The sequence below is a fragment of the Leptonotus elevatus genome, chromosome 5 (assembly GCF_054856555.1).
Source record: "Leptonotus elevatus isolate MCC_2025b chromosome 5, RoL_Lele_1.0, whole genome shotgun sequence".
NCBI classification, from domain to species: domain Eukaryota; kingdom Metazoa; phylum Chordata; class Actinopteri; order Syngnathiformes; family Syngnathidae; genus Leptonotus; species Leptonotus elevatus.
In genome coordinates this window covers 142,150-165,906 of record NC_141243.1, presented here as the reverse complement: position 1 = coordinate 165,906, position 23,757 = coordinate 142,150, and the positions used below count along the sequence as shown (strand labels likewise).

Below are 23,757 nucleotides of genomic sequence, written 5' to 3'. Positions count from 1 at the left end.
AACTCGAAACTCGACGCTTCTGACACATCAGCTTTTGCATCAAAATCACGCATTGGATTTGAAAAACAAAAACAGCAAAGGCTGAGCTGCACTGTGTTTGTTTACCGAGTAGTGAGAAACATTTCCTCACACTTTGCCTCAGAATTGTTTGAAAGAAAATCGGAATACCTGAAGTCAAACTTTGCACGTCTTGGCCTTATAACTTTATTTTTATTTTTAAAGAGAGAGGAAAGAAGAAGCGTATTCTTGCTTACGCTCGCCAATTGTGTCCACGCAACGTTGATGTTTGTTTAGCGATGGATTCCTGATCTTTATTCAAGACATGCAACTTAGGTTTCATGCTGTGAAATGATCTCATGATGCATTTATGAATATTAAACGTTGTGCTTATTCGGCCGCGGGAAAAGCGAGGAGATGAGCAATTGTTTCTTCCGTTTCATGCAACGTCATTTGAATTCAACTCAAGGTCCAAATTTGTTCCGAGCAGCAGCTCACGAGTGCTGAATTGAAGAACTGGTCGAACATTTTTCCAAAGCTTTTCTTGATCATGTTTCAAATCCCTTTGCAATAAATAGTTCAAAAACAAAAGTTGCATTTCCTTCTTGCACATGTTCTTTGTAGTTATTGATCGGCAATGACAATAAAGGCATTCTGATTGTGATTGTGATTCTTTCGCGCCACTTGGCAACGAACAAATGGAAGAAAAAAGTGTTCCGGGAGTCGAGAGCGCTGCTGTCGCGCCAAACGGGCGATCTCGCGAGAGCGAGAAAGAGCGAGAGAAGGTGCTCGTTTGTGGTCCGGTCACCATAGCAACGAGGCGCCAAGGCACACCGGCACGTCAAAAGTGAGTTGCTGCCGTCGTCGCCCGTCACAGCAACGCTCGGTGGCTTCTTGCCAAAGACTTTGATGGCAACGAGAAAGCTGTGATTTGCAGCGTTGAAAGTTGACATCGCGCGCTTCATGGGTCGCAAACATGCACAGCAGCCTGCGGGGTCGGCCCCTGATCGGCACGCTGACGCTGACGCTGACGCTGACGCTGAGCGCCCCCTGCCGGGACGCCACATATAGACGCTTCCTTAAGTGCTGAGTGACATTTACCCGAGCGGAACCGAGGAGCGAGTCCGGAACGTGAGCAACTACAGACAGGTAGGGCCCCGCCCGGCGAACTTGCGCCAGGAAGGCTTAGCGAGCCTACCCTTCTTCACCGAGCGCTCAAGCGGCTTCGAATCAATAAGCGGCCGCGCTTGGGACATTTGGACTGTCCAAAGTTTGGGACTGCTGACGGGACAGTCTTGGCAAGATCACATCAGATATGTGGACGTTTTACCGCAGGCGATATTCGGCAATTTGACCAAAAACAATATCGGCTTTAAGAAAAAAGAAAACAAGTGATGGCCGATAAGAGATCGTTTACGGATGCTGCTGACATCAGGAACTCTTTGGACCTTTTGAAAGTAAAACAAAGATATTCGTGAATATTTTTTGAATATTATTGAACATTTGGAGAACTGTCAGAAACAACAACAACAACTATTGGGCGCTATAATATTGACTTGTTTCAATTAGCATTGAACTTTTTAAGACTTGCTGATGAGCGTCAAAAAGAACAAAAACGTTTCCTGTCTGACCGCCTGGAAAAGTTCCGAGCGAGAAAGCAAGTAGCGGGAACGAGACGTTCGGAAATTGAAATTAAGAAGAGATCCAACTGGCAAAAGTGGACGCAATGGGTTTGAGTTGATCAAATACGACCTTTCAACTCGGCGCACGCTGCAAGTTAACATTTGGGATGGAAAGTGAGTGGATGAAAATTCACACATTGATTTGAACACTGCCAAGAAAAGACAAATGGCCGCATTCAAGTGTTGTTTTGTTTTGAAGTGAAGGCAGCGCAAAAGTCAGCCAATCAAACAACGTGACGTGGTCATGTGACCTCGCAAGATTTCAACCTTTCTCCATTTCAAAAGTGACAGACGCTGGCCGGCTGCCGGGAAATCATTTGCTGTTCCGTCGCTCCATTCGTTCGGCTGACTGCGAGCTAGCTAAGCGTGCTAAGCGAGCTAAGCGTGCTAAGCGTGCTAAGCGAGCTAAGCGTGCTAAGCGAGCTAAGCGTGCTAAGCGAGCTAAGCGTGCTAAGCGTGCTAAGCGTGCTAAGCGAGCTAAGCGTGCTAAGCGAGCTAAGCGTGCTAAGCGTGCTAAGCGTGCTAAGCGAGCTAAGCGTGCTAAGCGTGCTAAGCGTGCTAAGCGAGCTAAGCGAGCTCGCGTGCTAAGCGTGCTAAGCGAGCTAAGCGAGCTAAGCGTGCTAAGCGAGCCCGGGTGCGTCTGTCCCCTCAAAACAGCCACAAAAAGACATTTTATTTTCTTTCCTGTCGGGAAATTGTGAAGCATGAATGCAGGTTTGCAAGCGAACGCATTTACTTTTTCTGCCTTTGGGTGAACTTGTTGGAGTTTCCGTTTTTTCAAGCCTAAAATTTCCACTCGAGCAGGTTAAGAAAAACAAAACAAAAGACTTGAAATGAATTTTTATTCTTATGCAAAGTTGAAGACGAACATAACCCAAAACAAAGGATGGGAAATGTTAGATTTTTTTTTTCCTTCTCACAGAAGATCACCATAACATGACGTCACCGGGAGTGGGCGGGGCCGGAGAGTCCACGCCGATGAAGGTAAATGATTGGTTAAAAGCAGGGGTGGAGCTACATGAGAGAGAGAGAGAGAGAGAGAGAGAGAGAGAGAGAGAGAGAGAGATCTTAATAAAGATTCTTACTATCAAGTCAAGTTCCAAAAATGTCCCACAGTTGACAAACATTAACGATGGAGGGCAACGCGAATGAAAAATGCGAAGCGCAGTCAAACTTGTCCGAGAAGAAGAAGTCATTGTTCGTCATGACATTCGCACGTCAACGAAAAATGCACGCAAATCCACAACATCGGAAATTATGGAGCAACTGAAGCACGTTTACGTCCGTCGATTTTTACACGCTTTGGCGAGGAAAATCATTCGGCGGCGAAAGATGAAAAGATCCTCCCGTCATTGACGGGAATTGGCGATTAACGCAAGGAAGTGCCCAGCTCGGATTTTTGTGCTTTTTGGAGGCAAAACGGCGCCGGCTGTCGGTGACGATCGGTCAATTTGATTGGCTGTGAGCTCGCAAACTCGAAAGTTGGATACAAGTCGACTGACTGTGGGCGGGGTGAGCGTTTAAAATCGGAATAAATAAATACGAAATATATCACGCACGCACGGCCGCCGTCACCGAGGTGTTGCGTCACCCTGGACACCACGGGAACATTTGTGGCCACGCCCCTCCTGCTCCAAACGGTCTGACGTCGTGATGATGATCATGCTAACGCTAACGTGTGCCTGCCTGTGCTTGTTACGTGTGTGTGCGTGTGTGTTTTAGGAACGTCCCGAAGATCTCCCTTCAACTTCAGGAGCCAAGATGGGGCTGCAGGCGGGCGGGGGCGTGGCTGACGGTAACACGCACGCACGCACGCACGCCGCACACAAGCTCGGCTCATCTTGGCCAACATCGCTCGCTCGTGCTAATACCAAATTCAAAGATTAGTTTTTTTGAACTCCTTCACCCGCAGCCATTTTCACTGAAGCAACCCCCTTCGCTCCCGACTGTTGTAATGGATTTGGACTGATTTTGCAAGGCCCGCAGAATATTCTCTTCTATTGCAATCGTTTGACATGAACAAATATTCGGAAAGTCTCACGCAAACATTTATTCATGGCATGCGGTTACGTTTATTGCGCAAACACAACCTGTGCTACTTTTAACGTAAACATCCGCTGTCAGCTCAAGGATCGTCTGCGGTCAAAATTCATAGAGTGATGAATACATGATTAATGCGATTGATTAATTAGGCTTTAACGTTGACAGATCTCATTAGAATGCAGCTCAGTTTCATCGTTATTCACAAATCTGTTTAAAACTGAGGGCAAAAGAGCGTTTTGCCACATGGTTGATCTCTTATACTCTGCTGCCACCTGCTGGCCATTTTTGTAACAACTGCCATTTCTTCAACCGTTCTCGTGTTTGTGCTGCTCGTGCAGGTTTCATCAAAATACATCGTGGATTTGCGTTTCTTCTTGTAAATGTTGTGGACTTGCATGAACTGGTCGTTGGTGGAAAAAAGGTCGGGGGTCACTGATGTCGACCAAACGTGTGCGTGTGCGTGTGCGTGTGTGCGTGCGCAGCCTTGTCCCGGTGGAGGGTCCAGTCCCAACAGGAAGGCCCACGCTCCCGTCACCCCCCCGTCCTGGACTTTGTGGGCTTGAACCGGGAAGCGGTGAAGTGCGGTCACGTGACCAGCAAACAGCTGAAGGAGTACAAGGCCCAGATGGGCGTGGCCAAGCACAGCTCCACCCCCAAAACGCACAGGACCCGAGCGCCGCAACAGCCGCAAATCCCCGACATCGCCTTCGGCCTCAAGTCCAGGTGGCCGCAACGTTGTTCTTTTCAAAACCGTGTCGCCGTGCCAGCGCCGTACGGGCCCATTAATAATAATAATAATCATCATCATCGTGTCATTTATCAGGACACTTTACAGGGCGGACTAAACTAAGACAATTGCAAGCACGGGTTTGACGGTTTTGGTTTCAGAAAGTCACGCTTTCAATCAGCGCCAGTAATGAGAGCCAACGAAGAGAATTGCCTTCAATTCACTTTCGTCGTCTTCCACAGCGAGTGCGCATGAAGTCGTGCACGCGGAGGAGGAGGGAAGACGGGAAAGGGGCGGGGCTAAGGGGAGACGCTCATTGTCCCGGAAATAAAGCAACAAGTCGGTGCAGCGTCCCCAAGGACAACATGAGTAACGGGTCTGTTCTAAAAATAGATCCCCGGTGACGAGACATTGTGATTTGCTAAGAAGTCAAGGACAAGAAAGAACGTCAACATTTATTTAAGCTTAGCATGCGACACGTTTCTTAATAATTTAGTTCACGAAAAAGGAAAACTACAATTCAAAAAAACAATTTCGTCAACGAAATAAAAACAAAATGCTTAAAAAAAACAAAAAAAAAACGAAAACTAACAAACTATAATTATAGCAAAAACGTCTGCGCATTCATTTAACGCATGAGCCTTTGGGGACGATTTGAAGTCGATTTATTTCACCGGAATAACGTTTGAAAGTGATGTCATTTAGCGGCAGCCAATAGAAACGCACCTTCGGATGACGTCGCTGCGAGGCCGCAACCCAAATATGGCGACAGAAAGTCAAAACCCTGCCACAGTTTGGCTTTAACCGCAGGTGCTAGCTTGCTAGCTTGCTAGCCGCCATGGTGCTCGTTTACCTGCTAGGAAGCTAGCTAGCATTAACCGCATGTGCTAGCTTGCTAGCCGCCATGGTGCTCGTTTACCTGCTAGGAAGCTAGCTAGCATCAATGGCTGAAGCCAAACTGGTTTTGACTTTCGGGACCTGGATTTGACACCCCTGCGCACAAGTAACACATTAAAACGAAAACTAATACTGAAAGTAACTAAAAGTAAGCATTTTTTAAGTAACTAAAACTAATAAAAACAGAACCACCCTGAAAATGAATTAAAACCAACTAAATTTAAAAAACAACTCAAAACTATAATAACCCAAATGTTCTTTATTTTGTTTAAAAATGAAATCGAATGTGTTGAACGAAAACAAATAAATCCGTTTTTATTGACCCAATTTTAAAAGACATTTTCGAGCTGTCATTTTAATACCGCGATATTTTTTTAAATCCAATATGGGCCCGTGCCGCGTTTGCACCGTTGACTCGTTCCCAAATCGTGACAAGTTTGTCTGATGATGGTGTTCCTCAGGGCGCCGTCTCCACTCTTTGACATTTTAGCTCACGAGTACGCTCGCCGCTGGATGCAAGAGAACATGAAAGTCCGCAGCGAGCACGAGCGACGGCATGCGGTCAGTACGCACGCACGCACGCACACGCGCGCGCACACACAAAATGACTGACGCACTTGGTGTGTGTTTGCAGGCAAAGTGTTTGTCTTTCGGACACACTCGCACCTCCTTAATGCGCAGCGCGAGTGCGCCTCCTCACGTCAACACGCACACGCACACGTGTGCGCGCTACGCGCAGGTGAGACCCGCGTGCCGACACGTCAGGCGCCACCGCGTGCTAAGCTTGCACGTGTGTCCAGGTGGGCCCCGCCCTCGACACCTTCAGGAATCGCCGCGCGAAGCCGCAAGCCAACAAGTCGGCCAGTTGAGGCGCCTCGTTGGCAAGTCCGGGAAAAATGGCGACGACGTCACGCGGGTGACGGCGAGAAATAAAAGCGGCAGGTGAAAGCATCCCGTCAAGGCGTCCTGTCATCTGTGGTCAACGAGTCCCGTCAAGATGGCCGACGGTCATGCGCGAGCGCCGGGGGAGGAGCGCTCGGGAGAGGCGGAGCCTCCCTGTCCCGTCCGCCGCGTGTTGAAAGTCCTCATTTTGACAAACGTGGCCGACAAAAGATGCTTTCGAAGTGTCAACTTGAGGCAGCGATTTGCACCCGGGTCACCTGACGCGCAATGTTGCCGACGCTGGCCACCTTTGGCGTTGCCGTTGCTTGAAATGAAATCATCAGAGAAGACGACGGAGGTCAGCATTCGCGACCGCCGCGTCCGTCCCTCGCACTTCCTCGAACCGCAGTCTTGATTGCTCGACGCATGCGAACTTCCTCCGCAACTCGTACGGTGGCTCGGAAGCGACGACGCCGTCCATATCGAAAAGGCTTTTTGTCTGCTGAACGACGGCCAGAGCCCGGCGTGGGGGAGGGGCTTATCCCAAGTTCCCAAGCGCACCGTTTTGCTTCAAGCGCCATTCTACGTCACGCAAACGTCAATTCTCGCAGTTATGCTCGTAACGACCAAACGTGGTCACGGCTTTGCTTTTCATATCGCGCTGCATCATAAGAGGCCCGACACGCTTTACAATTCAAGCCTCACTGCGGAGTTCAGAACAGGCCAAAAACCCGCAAACACAAAACGTCGTTCGCAAACTAATGCATTTTGTTCTACACACAAAGAAGCACATTTTCAATTGCTAACAAAAAAGTATGAAAAATATCCTAAAAAGCAATTCTTCAACTACGGCCAACGGTCACGTGACAAACTCCAAGATCCAGCCAGTAAACCTTCCAGCAGGGGGCGCTGTTGGATCAGTCTAAGCAGAGAGTGAAGCCCGTCGAGCGTCGGTGTCGAACTCCGGTCCTGGAGGGCCACAGTCCTGCAGGTTTTGGAGCTTTCCCTTCTCCAACACAGCTGATTCGTATGATCAGCTCATCGGCAAGCTCTGCATAACGATCCTGCTGATTGGAATCAGCTCGTGTCGGAAGAGGGAAACCTCCAAAAAGACCGGAGTTTGACACCTCTGCTGTAGCGTGACTGCACTTCAAGCCAATTGTAACTTATAATCGATTTGAACTCTTGAAAAAACGCTCCTCGTCTGCCAACAATTCATTCAGCTAAAGTCTTGAAAAAAACAAAACAAAAAAGTCACACGCCCGCCACTCATTTGACGAGGTCGGAAGCTGCATTGTTCGGTCCCACCGACATCTAATGCTGTTATTTTACTTGATTGAACCCTAACTGGTCGTTGTGATTGTGAACATAATTAATGCAATATGCAAATGACGACAAAAGAAACACTCACGGCTCTGCAAATGCATATTGCAATACATGACGTCATCGCAGCAGCGGGGTCGCCAGGCGTCCATATGTCATGTGACCAGCACTCGACCAATCACAGCGTAGTCGTCCTGAAACTCTCTATACGGCGCTGATTCAACAGCGCCCCCTGCTGTAAAGTTGACCAAATTGCGCGTGTACATCTTGCGAGTTTGAGCGCATAAATGTGCTCGGCAGAATATGACGACCCAAAGTCACGTGACTGGCGGCCGGAGTTGGAGAATTGCTTTTTACGTACGCGAAAGATTTGTTTTGCACTTGAAGGATATTTTTTTGTAATTGAAGATATGATTCTTTGTGTGTAGAACAAAATGCATTCGTTTGTGAATGAAGTTTTGTGTGTTCGATCACATTTCGTGTGTTTGCGGGTTTTGGCATGATTTTAACTCCACACAACTCCTTTTACAATTATTGATATTATGTTTGTTACTGTTATTGTTTTTGTGTCGACTCGTTGCACAGTACTTTTTTTTTTTTTTTAATAGGCTACATGTACACTATGTTTACTCATTTTAGTTCTTAATACTGAGTTTTGGTACACGAATTGATTTAACAGTAAGCACATTCCTGTGTGTGTGTGCGTGTGTGTGTGCGTGCGTGTGTAAAACACAAAAGACTTCTCTGCTGCATGAAGTGGACTGACCAGTCTGTTATTGTAGCAGCAATAAATATATCTTAAATCGCATTAGCTTGTTTGCAATGTTTTACAAAATAGACACTTTAGCGAGGAAGTACAACCAACAGCACAAAGATTGTAATGTAAAACCACGGCCGAACCCGGAACCGCTGTTGGCTTCACTTCATTGAAAATGCAAGCGCTGGAGTTTAGCATCGAAGCGGCTCTCGCAACATGGCCGACCATCCACAATGGTGACCACTTGATTTATCATTTGTGAGAAAGCAAACCGTGTGTTCAAAGCGAGCGAAGAAGAAGTTGACATTTGTTCCGATCACTCACCTTCGCTCGCAGGCGGTGGCAAGATGGCGCCCGCTGCTGACGTCATCAAGTGCCATGAAGTCATCTGGTCTTGTTGGAGCAGCGCATTGAAGATGTTGAGCAAAAACAAAGTTTGGCTTCATTTTCCCCGAAGAAGACGACTTTTAGAGCGCAACGGGTGTCGTAAAACCAAATGGAATGAAACACGTGGCGACTCATGGAGTCCGAATCAAAGTGGAGCAGTATCAGAATTGCGAGCCCTTGAGCAAATGCAGCAGTCGCACTCGGACAAAGTCCAACTGGCAGCAGCCGCACTGCCGATATCTTTGGAATGACGACGCTGACGACACTTTCCTCTTCAGGTAACGACCTGCGCCCACCTGAAGTGGAGGTCGAGTCGCACCTTCTCCTCACTCGTCACGCTCGGCCTCGTCAATAGGTTTTGGTTAAATAGCTGACGGATCGACGGAGCGCCGCCTGTGAAATGTACTGACGGCCCTGGAAAAAAGAAAGCAATAACTAAGCACGCGTTAATGACCTTCGCGGGTTGATGGACGAAGTCAGACGCTCAGAATTCAAACGGGTTTCCATCCAACTGGTTCCATTTTTGAAGCAAATTGGCGGGAAATGCGACGCATGCCCGTTTCCGCCTGACCTTTTGCCGATATTGAGGACGATGTGATCCACCAGTTATTTAAAAGAAGAGGAAGCGACTGCGCCGTGAGATGACGTACGAGTTTGGAATTCTTGATCAGAAGCGTTTCTTTGCAGTTTTTCCATTTAAATTGCATTCATATTTGCGCCTTGAATTTATTCCAAAAAGATTTGTTTCGTCATCCTCCCAAACAGACCTTACTTTATCGTCCGCCATTGCTTTGAGACTCCAAACTACGTGTGACGTCATGTCCGGTCAAAACGTGCCCTATGTTTTCCATAGCCAAAATGTTCATTTTCCTTTTTTTTTTTTTGATACGTTTCAAAATCCACCCCTTCCAAGCATCCAAAAATTTTGGGGCCCTTTTTTCGAATTTCTAGCATTTGTTTCGTTTTATTTTCGCATTTCTTGAACATTCACTATTGTTAGTGCGCCCACCTGTGCTTGTTCGCATTCATTTGATGCAGCCGCTAGAGGGCGCCTCTCGTCAATGCCGTTTGGATTTTCGTGCCATGTAACACGGTTGGATATGAAATCTTTTCTCGCAGCGCTTCTCAGCCATTTTTTGAGCTACGGCACACTTTTTTTCACTGACAAAATCTTGACGCTCGCCGCCCAAAGACAACAACAAGCCCTAACTCAACTAAAATGGCTACAGCATTTCGTCGTTGTTTTTAAACGCTTATATCTAGTGATATGATTGAGCAACAAGACGAACCGGCATCAAAATATCAGCGGCAGAACTACGAGCTCGACAGAAGTGGTCGGGCTGGGCCGGCGGGCTTAAGGCCGACGGGGTTTTGGTTGTGCCAGTCCAGCCCTGCCTGGGGCTACATCCAAACTGTTTGACCAGGTTTTTACTTTCTGGACCTGGATTCGTTTTTCAATGTGATTGCCATGCACGCAACGAGGCACACAACGAGGCACACGTGCAGCATGCAGAGCTGAGGAGCCCAAACGAGTCTTCATGTGAACCAAAAAAAAGTCCACTCGCTTTCCTTGGCTCAACATTTGCAATCGTTTCCTTCATGACGACGAATTTGCAGTCAAACTTTCAAGGTGGCCTCGTCAGAAAACAACATCCGGGTATTTTTCTGAGCCTTCTGGGTTCATTTGGAAGAATATTCGCTGCCTTTCGACAAGGACGGACGAAGAGACGAGAATGCAAATTAAGAAACGTTCCCGCACTGCGAGTGACGTACGAAACGCCGCCTGCGTGCTTGATTCAAAGGCTCATGGCAGCTTGTTCCCGTTTTTGGCAACCTCTTTACTCTGTCTGCACTTAGTAGGCGGGCGCGACTTGGCGCGACTTGGCGCCACGTGACGTTCACAACAAATTGTGGCCACTCTGCAAATGCGCATCAGTCGTCACGACATTTCAAGACGACGCCACATGATATTTTTTGATTTGACCTTTTATAGCAAATGAACAACTTTTAGGTGTTCACACTCGTGCAAAAGTTTTCAGACTGGATTCGGGTTCCAATTTCTGGCCCTCCGTCTGCGGATGTGATGTCATGTGCGCGTTGTGCACGTGAAGAAAGAAAATACATTCATTTTCTGCATTGAGCACAAAAACAAATCCTTGGCAAACGGGTCCGAAACCAAGACACCATTTTCGAGTCTGAATTTGGGGACAATTGAAAGGTTTTGCAGCTGGAAAGCAGCAGGCGTGTCGCCGGTGGTCATTGTTGATCAAGAAAAAGACATTTTGTAAATGGATTCCGACGTCTCAGATGCCAAACGTGACGTAAGCAAGTTGAAAAGGGACACGAATGTGGGATGCACCCAGATAATCTCGTCTGGATCTGCGCGCACATTCTGGAAACGTTTCAGTCAATTAGCTTCATGCTAACTCGTAGTGGGAAACACTGGGTCTGGGTCTGGGTCTGGGTCTGGGTCTGCATCTGGAAGGATGAGCTCACAACCAGGACGTGCGTTTTAATTCTTTGACACGAAAACGTCCACAGAAAATGTCTCGTCGTCATCACACTTCCATTTGTGGGTCACTGAAGCTCCGCCTCTTCTGGCTCCTCCCCCTTCCTTTTCTTCTTGACAGTTTGGAGACCGGAGGAGAACTCGTCTGCGGCTGCGTTCTTGGCCTTGGTGGTCTTCCACTGCTGTCGCCGCAACCTGCGGAGGGTGAGCGCGTTAGCATCTTTGCTAGCATGCAGCCTTTGCGTACACACAACGTGTCACGCACGTCGTGTGTACGCAAAGGCTGCTCTTGGAATGTTTTGTGGCCGATCGCCGGCCTTCTTGCGGTCCTCGCACTGGTATCGGTGTGAAATAGTGTGGTATCGAACATCCCTACTGACGCGCGTGTCGTTGAAATATGTCTCGCGCGTGTCGTTGCACCGGCGCGCACTCACTTGCGGCGTGCGTTTGTGGCGAGGTGACGAGGCGCGTCCCTCAGGCCAAAGCTCTTGGCGGCGTGTCCCAGGTGGAGGGCGCGGATGTGGAACACGTGCTTGAGGCGGGTCGGGTAGCTGGCGTACGACCTCAGGTACGAGCCCAGCGCTGACGACGACAAGACGACGTCAACGCCGTGTCGGCCGACCGACCGGACGGACGGACGGCTCGGTACCTTTCTTGGCGTTGCGCAGCACGGCGCCGTCGGCGTGGACGAAGTTCTCAAAGTGCGTCTGCAGGACGGTGGCGCGCTCGCGCTTCTCCTGCTCCAAAGCGCCGGCGCTCGTCTGCCACAAAAGGTCGCAATCACGTGGCGGAAGACTGGCCCCGCCCCTTGCACTCAAGCCGGGGACGGCGGGCAACCGCATGCGGCGCGCGTCCACGCATTCTGACAGGACACTCGAGACATTTTCAGAACTACTCAAGTTACGAAAAAAGGTGAAGTGGATTTGGAAAACTCAAATATGGAAGGAAAAAAAAAGAAAAGAAAAAAAACGTATTGGGGAGGAGCCAATCTTTTTTTCTTTTTTTTTTACTAACACAAACAATTTTTTAAAACAAACTCTATATATGCTTTCCACGGAAAAAAACGGGGGGAAATCCAAATGACATAAAAAAAAAACCAACATGTATGAATGTGTAAATACAAATTCTGGAAAGCGGCAGGATGTGGACGTTGGCAAAGCGAGGCGTCCGTCGCCAACCGGACCGACGCTTCAAAGAGCGAATGCTTAACATCAAAACATGACTTTCTCCTTATTTGGAAAGCCAACTCAAAAGTATTGGCACAAACATTCCAGCACGCTACGTGTTTTTCTTGTAAAAAAAAAATTCACTCACAATTTTTTTTACAGTAGTGTACCTATTATTATTATTATGATCCTTTTTTTTTAATGAAGGTTAGAACATTGTTGAAGCCACGAAAGCCGCGACGCTCCAACATATTGAATTCAGCAACTCCAGAAAATTGCTCGTTGAGCAACGTTTGGTCTTCTGCTTAATTGCAGTCAAGCGCGAACGTCACGTCCGAGAAGTCGCAAAATAAAAGCGTTCAAAGGCGTCAAGCACGAACGTCACGTCCGAGAAGTCGCAAAATAAAAGCGTTCAAAGGCGTCAAGCACGAACGTCACGTCCGAGAAGTCGCAAAATAAAAGCGTTCAAAGGCGTCAAGCACGAACGTCACGTCCGAGAAGTCGCAAAATAAAAGCGTTCAAAGGCGTCGCCGTAACACAAGCAAGCGGTAAGAAATTCAATAAGCGTGCATAGATTTGTGGCGACTGGCGACAAGTTGTATTTTCCCGTTTTAAAAATATGCAGACGTTTGCAAGCTAATTCATGTTAAAAAAAAAATGAAATGTGAAAACAACACCCATCTTGTCTGGTTTCTTTTCAGTAAATTTTCCAATCTGCATCCGTACTGAAAACCCCCCCAAAAATTCTACGTTGTGCAAAGGAGTCATTGCAACACAATTTAACCGTAATCAATTAAATAGCAACGCATATTTGCAGGGACCGGAGTGGAGTTGGAGGTCACCGTTTTAAAAATGCACCGAGCTGTCGCCAAGGTCTTACAAACGCAATGATGCCATCTAGTGGCAACACAAATCATCCATCGTGAGTGAAATATTGAAGTCATGCGATTCATTACGGGTAAAAAAAACGATTATGGACTGGACCGACGCCTCTCGTTTATAATCGTAAACTTATGTTTGTGTGAACGCCACAAGGTGTAAGCTGTGAAATGTTTTTGGAATGATGCTTCGATCTGCTTGAGGAGCCGAGATATCAATTATTTGGAATATTGTCGAATTAGCAGGAAAAGTTGAGGTTTTTCGGGGGCGACTCAAAAGTCAGCCATGTTTTAGACGCACGTTTTGACCGGCGCTTTATTTAGGCCTTGATGGCTTCAACGAGAGACAAATGTGAGAACATGTTCATACTTTTTTTAAATAAATGTAAAAAAATAAAGCTACTTGGTGAATTTGACTACTTGTGGGTACTTTTTGAAACATAAACTTGTCAAAAAGAGAAGCAGAAAATGTCTTTGGAATTGCCAAAAAAGGCAGAAAAGAAAATATATAAAAAGAAATTAGAAGTAAATAGCAGTTGATTTCTATCGCGCTTTTCCAAAACCTTCCAAGACCCTCAAAGCGTTTTTGGTCACACGCCGTCGTGAAGATGTCGACAAATGGCGTTTGGAAGGCACGCTCGCCATCAAGCGGGAAAAGTCGGCAGCTTTGACGTGTGCGTACCTGGCTGTGGTACTTGCCCCGCCCCTTGTAGGTGTCGTCCTTCATCAGGTGTGCCAGGATGTCGGTCAGCTTCATCTCTGCCAGGCTGAAAGCAGATGGCGGCAAGCCCCGCCCCCCAGTCAGCGTCCGGCGACGGTCGGTCGGTCGGCGGCGCCTCACCTGACGTTGGCGCCGGCCAGCTCGCCCACAAAGTCCGACTCGCCGGGCGTGAGGAAGAGGAGGCTGCTGCCCGCCAGGCCGATGCGGGCCGTGCGCCCCGCGCGGTGCACGTACTCCGCCACACTGCGTGGGGGCGTGTACTGCGCACACACACGTGACATTAGCATGTGACATGCCCGCCCATCCTCCTCCCAGTCCCGCCTCCCTCCGGCCCTGCCGCCGCCCTTTCCCCTTCTTGTCGCCCCCCCCCCAATAAGCATGCGACACGCGTGAGGGAGAATGTTGAAGGCGTGCGTGTCACCTGGATGATCCACGTGACCTGAGGCAGGTGCAGCCCGCGAGCGGCCACGTCCTGAAAGAACGGAGAACGATTTTGAAGCGTGCGAGTGCGCCCCCCACTGGCCAACGTGTCAAGTTGTTCTCACCGTGCACAGCAGAACTCCACAGGCGGCGGACGAGAAGTTGCGGAACACCTCCGAGCGCTCCTGGACCACAAAACAAAATGGCGGCTGAGCGCAGTTGGACCCGGACCCGGGCCCGACTCGGATCCGAACCCGCCTCACCTCCTGACGCATGTTGCCGTGGAGACGCAGGAAGGCCAGCGGGACCCGCCCGGCGCCCGCCAGCACGGCGCACAACAGGAGGTGCAGGAAGTCCGCCTCCTCGCAACTCGACACAAACACCATCGCCTTCTTGTCCTGACGCGCGCGCGCGCGCACGCACACACGTCACAAACGCGCGCACATGCAGAGCGGTTCCAATCACGCACGCACACACGATACCTTGCAGGTGTGCAGGAGGAAGGTGGCCAGACAAACCAGTCGCACTTTGCTGGGCACCAGCACCACAAAGTGCCGCAGGCTCATTGGCAGCGCGAAGCTTTCCGATTGGCCGAGGGCAGCGGGGGCGGGATCGGAGGCCGCCGGCGCCTCGCTGGGGTCGGGGGAAGCGGGCTCACAAGGCTGGATGCCGATTGGATCCTTCAAGCAAATGTCTGCCAAACGGGTCACGCCTCAAACACACACGGGAAGTCACTGTTAGCGCGCACGTACATGCGCACTCACACGCGTGCACACGCGCACTCACACGCACTCAGCGCACGCGCACTCACACGCGCGCGCACGCGCACTCACACGCGCGCGCACGCGCACTCACACGCGCGCGCACGCGCACTCACACGCGCGCGCACGCGCACTCACACGCGCGCGCACGCGCACTCACACGCGCGCGCACTCACACGCGTGCGCGCGCGCACTCACACGCGTGCGCACGCACTCACACGCGTGCGCACGCGCACTCACACGCGTGCGCACGCGCACTCACACGCGTGCGCACGCGCACTCACACGCGTGCGCACGCGCACTCACACGCGTGCGCACGCACACTCACACGCGTGCGCACGCACACTCACACGCGTGCGCACGCACACTCACACGCGTGCGCACGCACACTCACACGCGTGCGCACGCACACTCACACGCGTGCGCACGCACACTCACACGCGTGCGCACGCACACTCACACGCGTGCGCACGCACACTCACACGCGTGCGCACGCACACTTACACACTTGTCTTTGTATCATCGTGAGGACACCTCATTGACGTAATGCATTTGCTAGCCCCTCCCCCTAAGCATCAAAATAATTGCTTACCTCAATTCCTTACTAACCTCAACCCAATTCAAACCTAAACTCTAAAACCAAGTCTTGACCCACAAAAAAAGGTCTGAACTCGTCTCCACAATTTCCAGTCGGTCCCCAAACCTGAAAACACACACCTGCATGGCCCCCACAATGTAGCAAAGACAAAGGCGCGCACGCACGCACACGCACACACCATGTGTGCGTACCTTGGGTGAGTGTTGCTGACAAGAGGACATTTTGTCTCTTTTGGCTGCTTGAGTTCAAAGAGTTGAAGATGACCGACAGGTCCTTCTCGAAACCCAAGTCCAACGTCCTGAAAAAACACACGCACACACAAATGTTGTGGAACAAACCAGTGACTCCGCCTTCACTCATTTCTCTTTGACCATTTTCTAATTTGAATTTGAATTTCCAATCTTTTTTTTTTTTTTTTATCCAATCGATCGGCCAATGAATCAATGATGAATCATTGAAAATGATTGTAAACGTGTTTTTGTTTGTCTTGTGACGTTCGCGCGGTACCGGTCGGCCTCGTCCAGAACGAGCCATCGTACGGCGCTGAAGGTGATGCTGAGGGTGTGTTTGATGTGATCCACCAGACGTCCCGGCGTGGACACCAGGATGTTGATGCCTTTGCGCAATCTGCCAACAAAACGCGACACAAAAAAAGTGCACGTCAATTCGTCGATCGCGTGACAATCGGCGACCCATCGCATCGTTTGCAGACGGTTGGGGAAAGAAAAAACTAAACTTTTTGGCAAAGAAGGCAAAGCTACAAATATCTTCATTTTATATGATGCATTCTTATATTTTCTTTTGTTTTTTTTGCATGTGATCATTTCTTGGTAAAAACCGCCATAGACTTTTGGTCCGAAAACAAAAGACTTGAAATGGGTTCGATTGACCAAAAGCCATTTTGAGTTGTTAAATTCAGAGCAAAATAAAGAACAACAAAAAAAGAGAAGCGAATGTCACTTTCCAAAAAGCAGCGGGCACCGATTTGGTGGCTCAGCGCAAATAATGTAAACATGCCTCACAACGTGGCGTGCCAAAAGGAGCGCAATCATTTAAAGCTGGCGTTTCTTTTCTGCTCGATTAACGGCCGTCTCTTATTTGCAAAGTCTGTCCTGGGGAATGTTGGTGGCGCCACTGAGCAGCATCCGACAGGCCGCCATGATGAGAAGTCGTACGTGTGGAAGTGGGCGTGGCAAGTGAAAATGTTCCATGTCAGTCCCATTGAAAATAAATGCGGGGAAAAATGATATTTACGGTTAAATTGTGCCAATGCTGTAAGAAATGTGGAATCAGACGATAAATACCCAAGATGGCGTGAATTTTTTAAACCAGTTGAAATTTGAACGCTGTCAATTGGAAGGGCAAAAAAGTGAGGAGAATAAGAATGAATTCTAAAAAGCATTCCCACAATAATAATGCCTATATTTGTGGGGACTGAGCTCAAGTTGTTATTTGCCATTTTTCAAACAAGTTAGTTGATGTTCAAAATTAAGCGGCTCTTGACATGCTCTGCGCTGTCGCCAATGTCTAACATGAAACACTTATGCCATCAACGGGCATAAAAATGACCAATACAAATCATTGTCTTACAATTTTGGACTGTTTTCATTTGAACTTCAAATAACTTTATGAAGTAATACTAAATTACTGTATCAAGAAACCAAACAATTTAACCATATGTGTATTAGGTTATAAGATTGTACATTTAATTTATATGTATTAATCACGTGTTCATTATTGAATTTATGCGATTCAATTGTCAGCAGGTTTACAGTATGTCCACGTCTGTACGTACATTCCTATGTTAATTTCAGACTTAAAAAAAATATATATATATATTTATTGCAGAGGTATCGGATCAAGACTCAATATCGGCAGATCCTGAAACCCAAAGACTCAACAAAAAAAAAGTGTGACGGGGACATCCCTATTCACAGCCTTCATTTTTGGTCCCCCAACATTGATTTGCGTGCGGTCTACCTGGCCTTCTCCGACTTCCTCTTCTCTCCGCCCATCAGAACTCCGGGAACGATCCAGGTGAAAGGCTGCCGGCGAGGCGGGACAGGAAGGACGCTCAGCGCTTGCCGTCTTCCGACAATAAGACGGCGCGGGCACGTTTACCTTGAGGAGCTTCTGGAAGGTGGCGAAGGTCTGCTGGGCCAGCTGGACGAAGACAACGCAAGCGCAGTCGTCAAACACGACAAGGAGCCCCTCGCATTGGCCGCTTGCGCTCACGTGACCAAATAAGGACGCGGACTCACCTCCCTGGTGGGGACGATGACGAGGGCCAGGGGACCGTCTGAGCGCTGCACTTTGGTCTGGAGGCCCTGCAGGGACTGCACCAGCGGGACGCCAAAGGCCAAAGTCTTACCTGGCGTGACCACAACGCACACGTCAGCGTGCGCGCGCACACGCACACACACGCACGTCAACACGCACTGACCTGAGCCCGTCTGGGATCGGACGATGGCGTCTCTTCCCGAAAGAAGCGCCGGAATGCTCCGCTTCTGAACGCTGAAAGGCGACAACGCGTCACTCGCAACGTGTGCGGTCAAAGCACGGAACCGAATTTGGGACCGGATAGCCGACGGCTCGTACGCGCCCGCGCGAGCCGTTGAAGTCACAGGGCGGCCATTTTGCTCCTCCCATCTCGTGAGCAGACTACTGTATAAACTCTACGCATACGCACAGATGAGACATTTGCAGCTCGGAGGCAGCGAGTTTACGGCCAGTCGCTATTTTTTAACAAGTTGAAAAATAAAAAATTCAATAACAAGACCCCCTTTTTCTTTTATCGCTCAGTGCTTTAGACCCCAATATTAGATTTGGCACAGGCATCTTTTGTTGAACTACACTTATAATTCTTGAACAAAAATAGATATACGCACACACAAGTTTCCTCCCGTAAACATCATTAAGCATATCATTTGTGCATGTATTTAAGGCAAGTTGCAAAATGTCTGAAGTCTTCTTGTTCATGTTGAACAAATTGAAAACACGATCAACACGTTGTTTCGACGAAGTGCGGTCTCAAATGTTCTCCAATTTGGATACTGTAAATGTATAGGATGGTATGGCGAGAAACGTTTCTTGGGAGGAGCAATATGGCGGCCTCGCGGCTTCAAGAGTCTTAGCCTAAGGGCTATCCAATCAACTCTTCAGATCAGTGGGAATGTCACACACAAGTTACAAATACACACGACACGGGTCAATTTTAAGCAGCGAGTAAAGACCGCTCATCCGTCGTATATTCAAACCGTGGGTCAAAGTCACCTGGTGAGGGTGGAAACGTTGAGGACTTTGTTCAGTGTCGCCACCTGGTGGATGAAAAAAAAGCCAATCAGGACACGGAGCTGACTGTGTGTGTGTGTGTGTGTGTGTGTGTGTGTGTGTGTGTGTGTGTGTGTGTGTGTGTGTGTGTGTGTGTGTGTGTGTGTGTGTGCGTGCGTGCGTGCGTGCGTGCGTGCGTGCGTGCGTGCGTGTTACCAGGTGAGGGTGAAGGTTCAAGTCTGAGAAGGATTCCGAGGTGAAAATCTTCTCGGTTAGCTGACGAACTTTAGGCCTTTAATGTAAAAAAAATAAAATTAAAATTAAAAAAGACGAAGAAGATTTTAGGCAGATATTTTCATGAATATCATTTCATTAACTCTTTGACTGCCATAAACGTTATAAAACGTTTAGCATAAACCTAGGGAAGGGCGCCGAGGACGTTAAAAGACGTCCCCTATGTTTTTTTTTTTTTTTTTCAAAAACGGGTGCAGGAAAGCCTTGGGCAGCTGTGCTGAAAGAATCAGGCTGATCTGATTAGTCAAAGACTCGTTTTGGCCCCTAGAGGGCAGCGATGACTCTCTTTGCACAAGGTTGGATGGGCCGCCCACCGTGGGCGTCAGTAGAAGACGTGAGGCGGAGCTAGAGTGTTGAGGAGACAATGGCTGATCCAAGCCACAATGGCTTGACCAAGCAACCGGTTACAAGCAGCTCACGCTTGAGCATTTTTTTCAAAGACGGAAAGCATCAATCAATACTAAAAAGCGCATTGATGTCAACGATGATGATGACAACGAGCTCTACGCCAAAGTTGGAAGCTTTGGCCTGTTACTATCACGTAGTAAGCCTCACCGGCTACGCGCGGCTAGCGCGGCTAGCGCTGCTAAGGCCGGAAAACGCGCACAATAGCCGGCCGGGTACTTCTACACAATCGGACATTCGATCGGGCGATGGAGAGTTGGCATCGACCAATGCAGATTGATTATGATGATGAAGATGACAACGAGCTCTACGCCAAAGTTGGAAGCTTTGGCGTGACTGTTATGAACAAGTAGTAAGCCTCATCGGCAAAGCGCGGCTAGCGCGGCTAGCGCTGCTAAGGCCGGAAAACGCGGAGCTGCACAAGCGGACATTCGATCGGACAATGAAGAGTACCCCGAGTCCAATGCATATTCATCGGAGGAGCGGGTACAGTCTGATCACGGAGAAGACACTGTTTCTGGACTACGATGCCACCATGAATGGAGTGGATAAAATGGATCTCCTACCACCCGGTATAGCAACTGAAGGACACGGGGAAGCGAGACGTAACACCACCGTAACGTAACCGTAGCATGATCCTGATATTAGACGTGATGACACACTGCAGTATATACTTGCTATTCCCCGGAAAAAAACGGCCTGCAAGAAAGTGGCACACGCGAAGAGGCAATCTGTTGTGCAAATGCTGTTACGTCTCTTTGCACGCAGGAGAGTGTTACAAAAAGAAAAACTGTCGTTGAAACATCCACATATTTGTAAATAGCACCACAGTTGCACACATTTGTAAATAGTTTGCCAAATTGTTGTCAAATTGTTACACTGTTGAATGTAAATAAACGTATTTTGCTATCAAAAAACACTTTTTCATTCTTGGTGGTAGTGTTTTATAGAAGTAAAGCACTATTTAGGTGTTTGTGGCATCATTCATGGACAAAAAGAAGTGTCAAATTCACTAGAATGCATGAAATAATATCGTTTCACTAAAAGCTTGATTTCTCCGTATTTGAGTTCAAAACAAGCGAAATCGGATGCAACTAACCATTTTCTATTGTTGATTACTAAAGAACGGAATAAGGTAGAAACAAACTCTTTTTTTCTGATGAAAGATGAAAGTCCAATCTTTCATTTGGTAGTACGTGTGTTTCCATAGTCCAAACAGAACATTTTCTGTGGACCTTGAAAATCAGTCAAAATGCTTAAATCGGCTGGCACTGGCGGCATCCCTTTTCTGAAAACGTCTGGCAGTCAAAGAGTTAACCGGCAAAAAAAAAAATCAAAAAAAAAAATCACTCAATTCTTTTGAGCCTTGAGAAGCCAAAACAAGACGACAAATGACTGGCGTGCTAACGACATGTTGCAGATCACCTGTGGACCTTCGGGATCTCTGGGTTGTGTTTGAACAGAGACGAGGTCTTGATGGCCGCCGGTGCGTCGGCCCCGCGCCGCATCTGCCGACAGACATCAAACATGACGTGAGAGGCAGGAACGGACGTCGCCGCGCGGTGTCACGGCGCCAACGTCGCCTTGACCAGCTCACGGCCAACACTTCCTGTCAGCGGACCGCCATACCTGCGGGCGCGCTGGAGGCGCGGCCTCTTGCGGCCGGACCTTCTTGAAATTGCGCCGCCGCTCTTCGGAGGGAGGAAACTTCCTCTTGGCCGCTTTCGCTTCCTGGAGGGCAAAGGCAATATTTGGCGGCGTGCTTACTACCTTCGTTTCATTCCAAACGTGTGATCGGCAGATGAGCGGTCTTTACACACTGCTTCATAATGACCGGCGGCGTGCGTATTTGTAACTTGTGTGTGATATTGATCTGAATCTATGACTGGATAGCCGACAGGCCAAGACTTTTGAAGCCGCCATCTTGCTCCTCCCAAGAAACGTTTCTCGCCATACCATCCTATACATTTACAGTATCCAAATTGGACAACATTTGAGACAGCTTGATTTATGTTTTCAATTTGTTAAAAAAGAGGACTTCAGACATTTTATTACTTGCCTTAAATACATGTATAAATGATATATTGCTTAATCATGTTTACAGGAGGAAGCTTGCATATTTTTGTATGAAAGAATTATAAGTCGCCAAAAGATGCCTCTGTCAAAACTAATATTGGGGTCTAAGGAACTGAGCCATAAAAGAAAAAGGGGGTCTTCAAAGCAGCACATACTGTGCATTTTTTTTTTACTCGTTAAAAAATTGTGACCACCCTGCCTCTAACCCCCGCCCCCCGCACCCGCCCTATACTGACTGCCTACGAGCTGTTTATGTCTAATCTGTGCGTATGCCGTATAGTTTATACAGTAATCTGCTCACGAGATGGGAGGAGCAAGATGGCCGCCTCGTGGTTTCACCGGCTTGCAAGGGCGTGTACGGGCTATCGGCTATCCAGTCATATTCAGACCAGTGGATGTTCCTCACCCATGAAGTTGAAGTCGAAGTCGAACAGGAAGTGATGTTGATGCACACTTGATCTTCTGATGACGACATCGTCGCCCAGTCCTACGAACATAAATGATCCGGTGATGCGTTCAAGAACCTTCAGCACAATTTAGAGCTCAAGCGAGTCCGCCTCAGCCTCGCTTCAAACTTGGACTTCAGCAAACATTTTGGACTTCAGCAAACATTTTGGACTGGCGCCAACTCGATGGCGTTCGCTTTCGAGGCAGCTAATGCTAGCAACATCCTCATGCTAGCGAGCAGCCCCTTCCGTCCAATCGGTCTTAACACGCACATAAAGATGAAAATAAAATGAAACAATCCAAAACCCAGACGCTTATTTAGCCCATTATATATATATGTATATATATATTTTACGGTGTGTTCTTTTTAACAAGCTAGAAACTTATAGCTAAAATGTTTATAGACCGTAGAGTTTTAAAGTAATTTACCACTCAACACCAACACATTATTTTCATTACTCGTTTGCTTTTTCGCTTTGTTGCTACTTCCTAAGTTCCTCATGAGGGAAACTTACTAACGTGTGTGGCGTGCACGTGTGTGTGCACGTGCGTGCGTGTGTGTGAGCACAGAAAAAAAAGTAGCCTCGTGGAGTAAGTCATGGCCATAAGATTGTTTTTCAACAAACAGCTCAATTTTGAAGTATTTGTATTAAAGACAAGATGTAAAAAAGGCAGAGAGAGACTCGTGCTAAAGTCAATTTGTTGTGTTAATGTTTTATATGATATGTCTGCACTTCACCCATACACAGACGTGCACATGCATTATTAATATTATTTAGTAGATTCAAGCGCATTTCTTGTTTGTTATGTATGTTTTTTATAAGCAATAGTCAAAAAACAAACATGCTCTATTAAGTTAATGTCTGTTCATATATTTTATATGCGTTTCATAAACAAGTCGAAGGTTCATTTTTTTTTTTTATTCTTCTGCTGGTTTACTGCAGAAACATACATACTGTACCGTCTATGCGTATGTTGAGGATCTGTTGTATCAAAAAAAAGTACCCTTCCCCATAAATCAGGGTTTGGATATGTTTACATTTTAAGTCCTTCTCCTTTGCATAACTTTTATTACATTGGGTTGACTCGCCGACTTCTCATGCGATTTTTGGAGCGGGAAGTACCCCAACACCACAACAAGCGACCTATCGCAACCCCAAAGCCCAAAGCCCCCGCTCTTTGTACCACCCAACGTCTTTACAGCACCCGTAAACCTCTGGTCTTAGAATCGCCAACAAAACCGGAGGCGAACACGAACAATAAAAGACAAAAACTCACCATGAAAAAGCCGCAGAGCGAATGCACGCGTGGAAAGACTTCCTTGTCACGTGACGAGGCCGCGCCCCCTTGGCCGCTTATTCGATGGTGTTGAACGGCGGTTTTCATGTGTGGCGTTGCATTAGCGCCACCTGTCGTTTCCTCGCGCTCTTCTTATTAAATGTTCCAAACGTTCCTTCCATTCGGTCTCATCTTTGCATGGACGCACGCACGCACACGCACGCACACGTACACGCACA

General features: G+C 48.1%; 2 protein-coding genes across 8 annotated transcripts; one reads left to right on the top strand and one right to left on the bottom strand.

Annotated features, from left to right (window-relative positions):
- The first annotated feature begins 804 nt into the window (after positions 1-804).
- Positions 805-6,286, top strand: cfap77 (cilia and flagella associated protein 77). Of its 6 annotated transcripts, none has more exons than XM_086076726.1 (7): positions 805-1,146; positions 2,605-2,663; positions 3,402-3,474; positions 4,205-4,445; positions 5,808-5,907; positions 5,981-6,085; positions 6,147-6,286. In XM_086076726.1, exons 2-7 carry the CDS (start codon positions 2,616-2,618, stop codon positions 6,213-6,215), a joined length of 636 nt encoding a protein of 211 aa, XP_085932852.1. In that variant the 5' UTR covers positions 805-1,146; positions 2,605-2,615; the 3' UTR covers positions 6,216-6,286. The 6 variants fall into 6 exon arrangements, with proteins under 6 accessions (XP_085932852.1, XP_085932850.1, XP_085932851.1 ...); XM_086076724.1 differs by having other exon boundaries at positions 2,602-2,663; XM_086076725.1 differs by lacking the exon at positions 805-1,146 and adding an exon at positions 1,262-1,454 and having other exon boundaries at positions 2,602-2,663.
- Positions 6,287-10,665: 4,379 nt separating this feature from the next.
- On the bottom strand, positions 10,666-23,587 carry ddx31 (DEAD (Asp-Glu-Ala-Asp) box polypeptide 31). 2 transcript variants are annotated; one of them, XM_086076714.1, is made up of 21 exons: positions 23,519-23,587; positions 22,200-22,280; positions 21,347-21,448; positions 21,143-21,225; positions 19,235-19,310; positions 19,022-19,065; positions 18,192-18,262; positions 18,010-18,119; positions 17,870-17,911; positions 17,729-17,793; positions 16,256-16,375; positions 15,940-16,046; positions 14,872-15,101; positions 14,653-14,787; positions 14,515-14,574; positions 14,391-14,441; positions 14,090-14,229; positions 13,931-14,015; positions 11,854-11,965; positions 11,639-11,786; positions 10,666-11,399 (listed from the first exon to the last, which is right to left on the bottom strand). In XM_086076714.1, exons 1-21 carry the CDS (start codon positions 23,519-23,521, stop codon positions 11,273-11,275), a joined length of 1,992 nt encoding a protein of 663 aa, XP_085932840.1. In that variant the 5' UTR covers positions 23,522-23,587; the 3' UTR covers positions 10,666-11,272. The 2 variants fall into 2 exon arrangements, with proteins under 2 accessions (XP_085932840.1, XP_085932841.1); XM_086076715.1 differs by lacking the exons at positions 11,639-11,786; positions 11,854-11,965.
- Between the last annotated feature and the right edge of the window lie 170 nt (positions 23,588-23,757).

Bases quoted from the DNA above. Each gene is read 5' to 3' on its own strand.
- cfap77 (XM_086076720.1), top strand. The intron at 2,664-3,401 runs GTAAATGATTGG...TGTGTGTTTTAG, and splicing joins GAGAGTCCACGCCGATGAAG to GAACGTCCCGAAGATCTCCC. The intron at 5,908-5,980 runs GTCAGTACGCAC...GTGTGTTTGCAG, and splicing joins AGCACGAGCGACGGCATGCG to GCAAAGTGTTTGTCTTTCGG.
- ddx31 (XM_086076714.1), bottom strand. The intron at 18,263-19,021 runs GTGACTTTGACC...GTCGCCTTTCAG, and splicing joins AACGTTTCCACCCTCACCAG to CGTTCAGAAGCGGAGCATTC. The intron at 14,788-14,871 runs GTATCGTGTGTG...CGCGCGCGTCAG, and splicing joins TCCTCCTGCACACCTGCAAG to GACAAGAAGGCGATGGTGTT.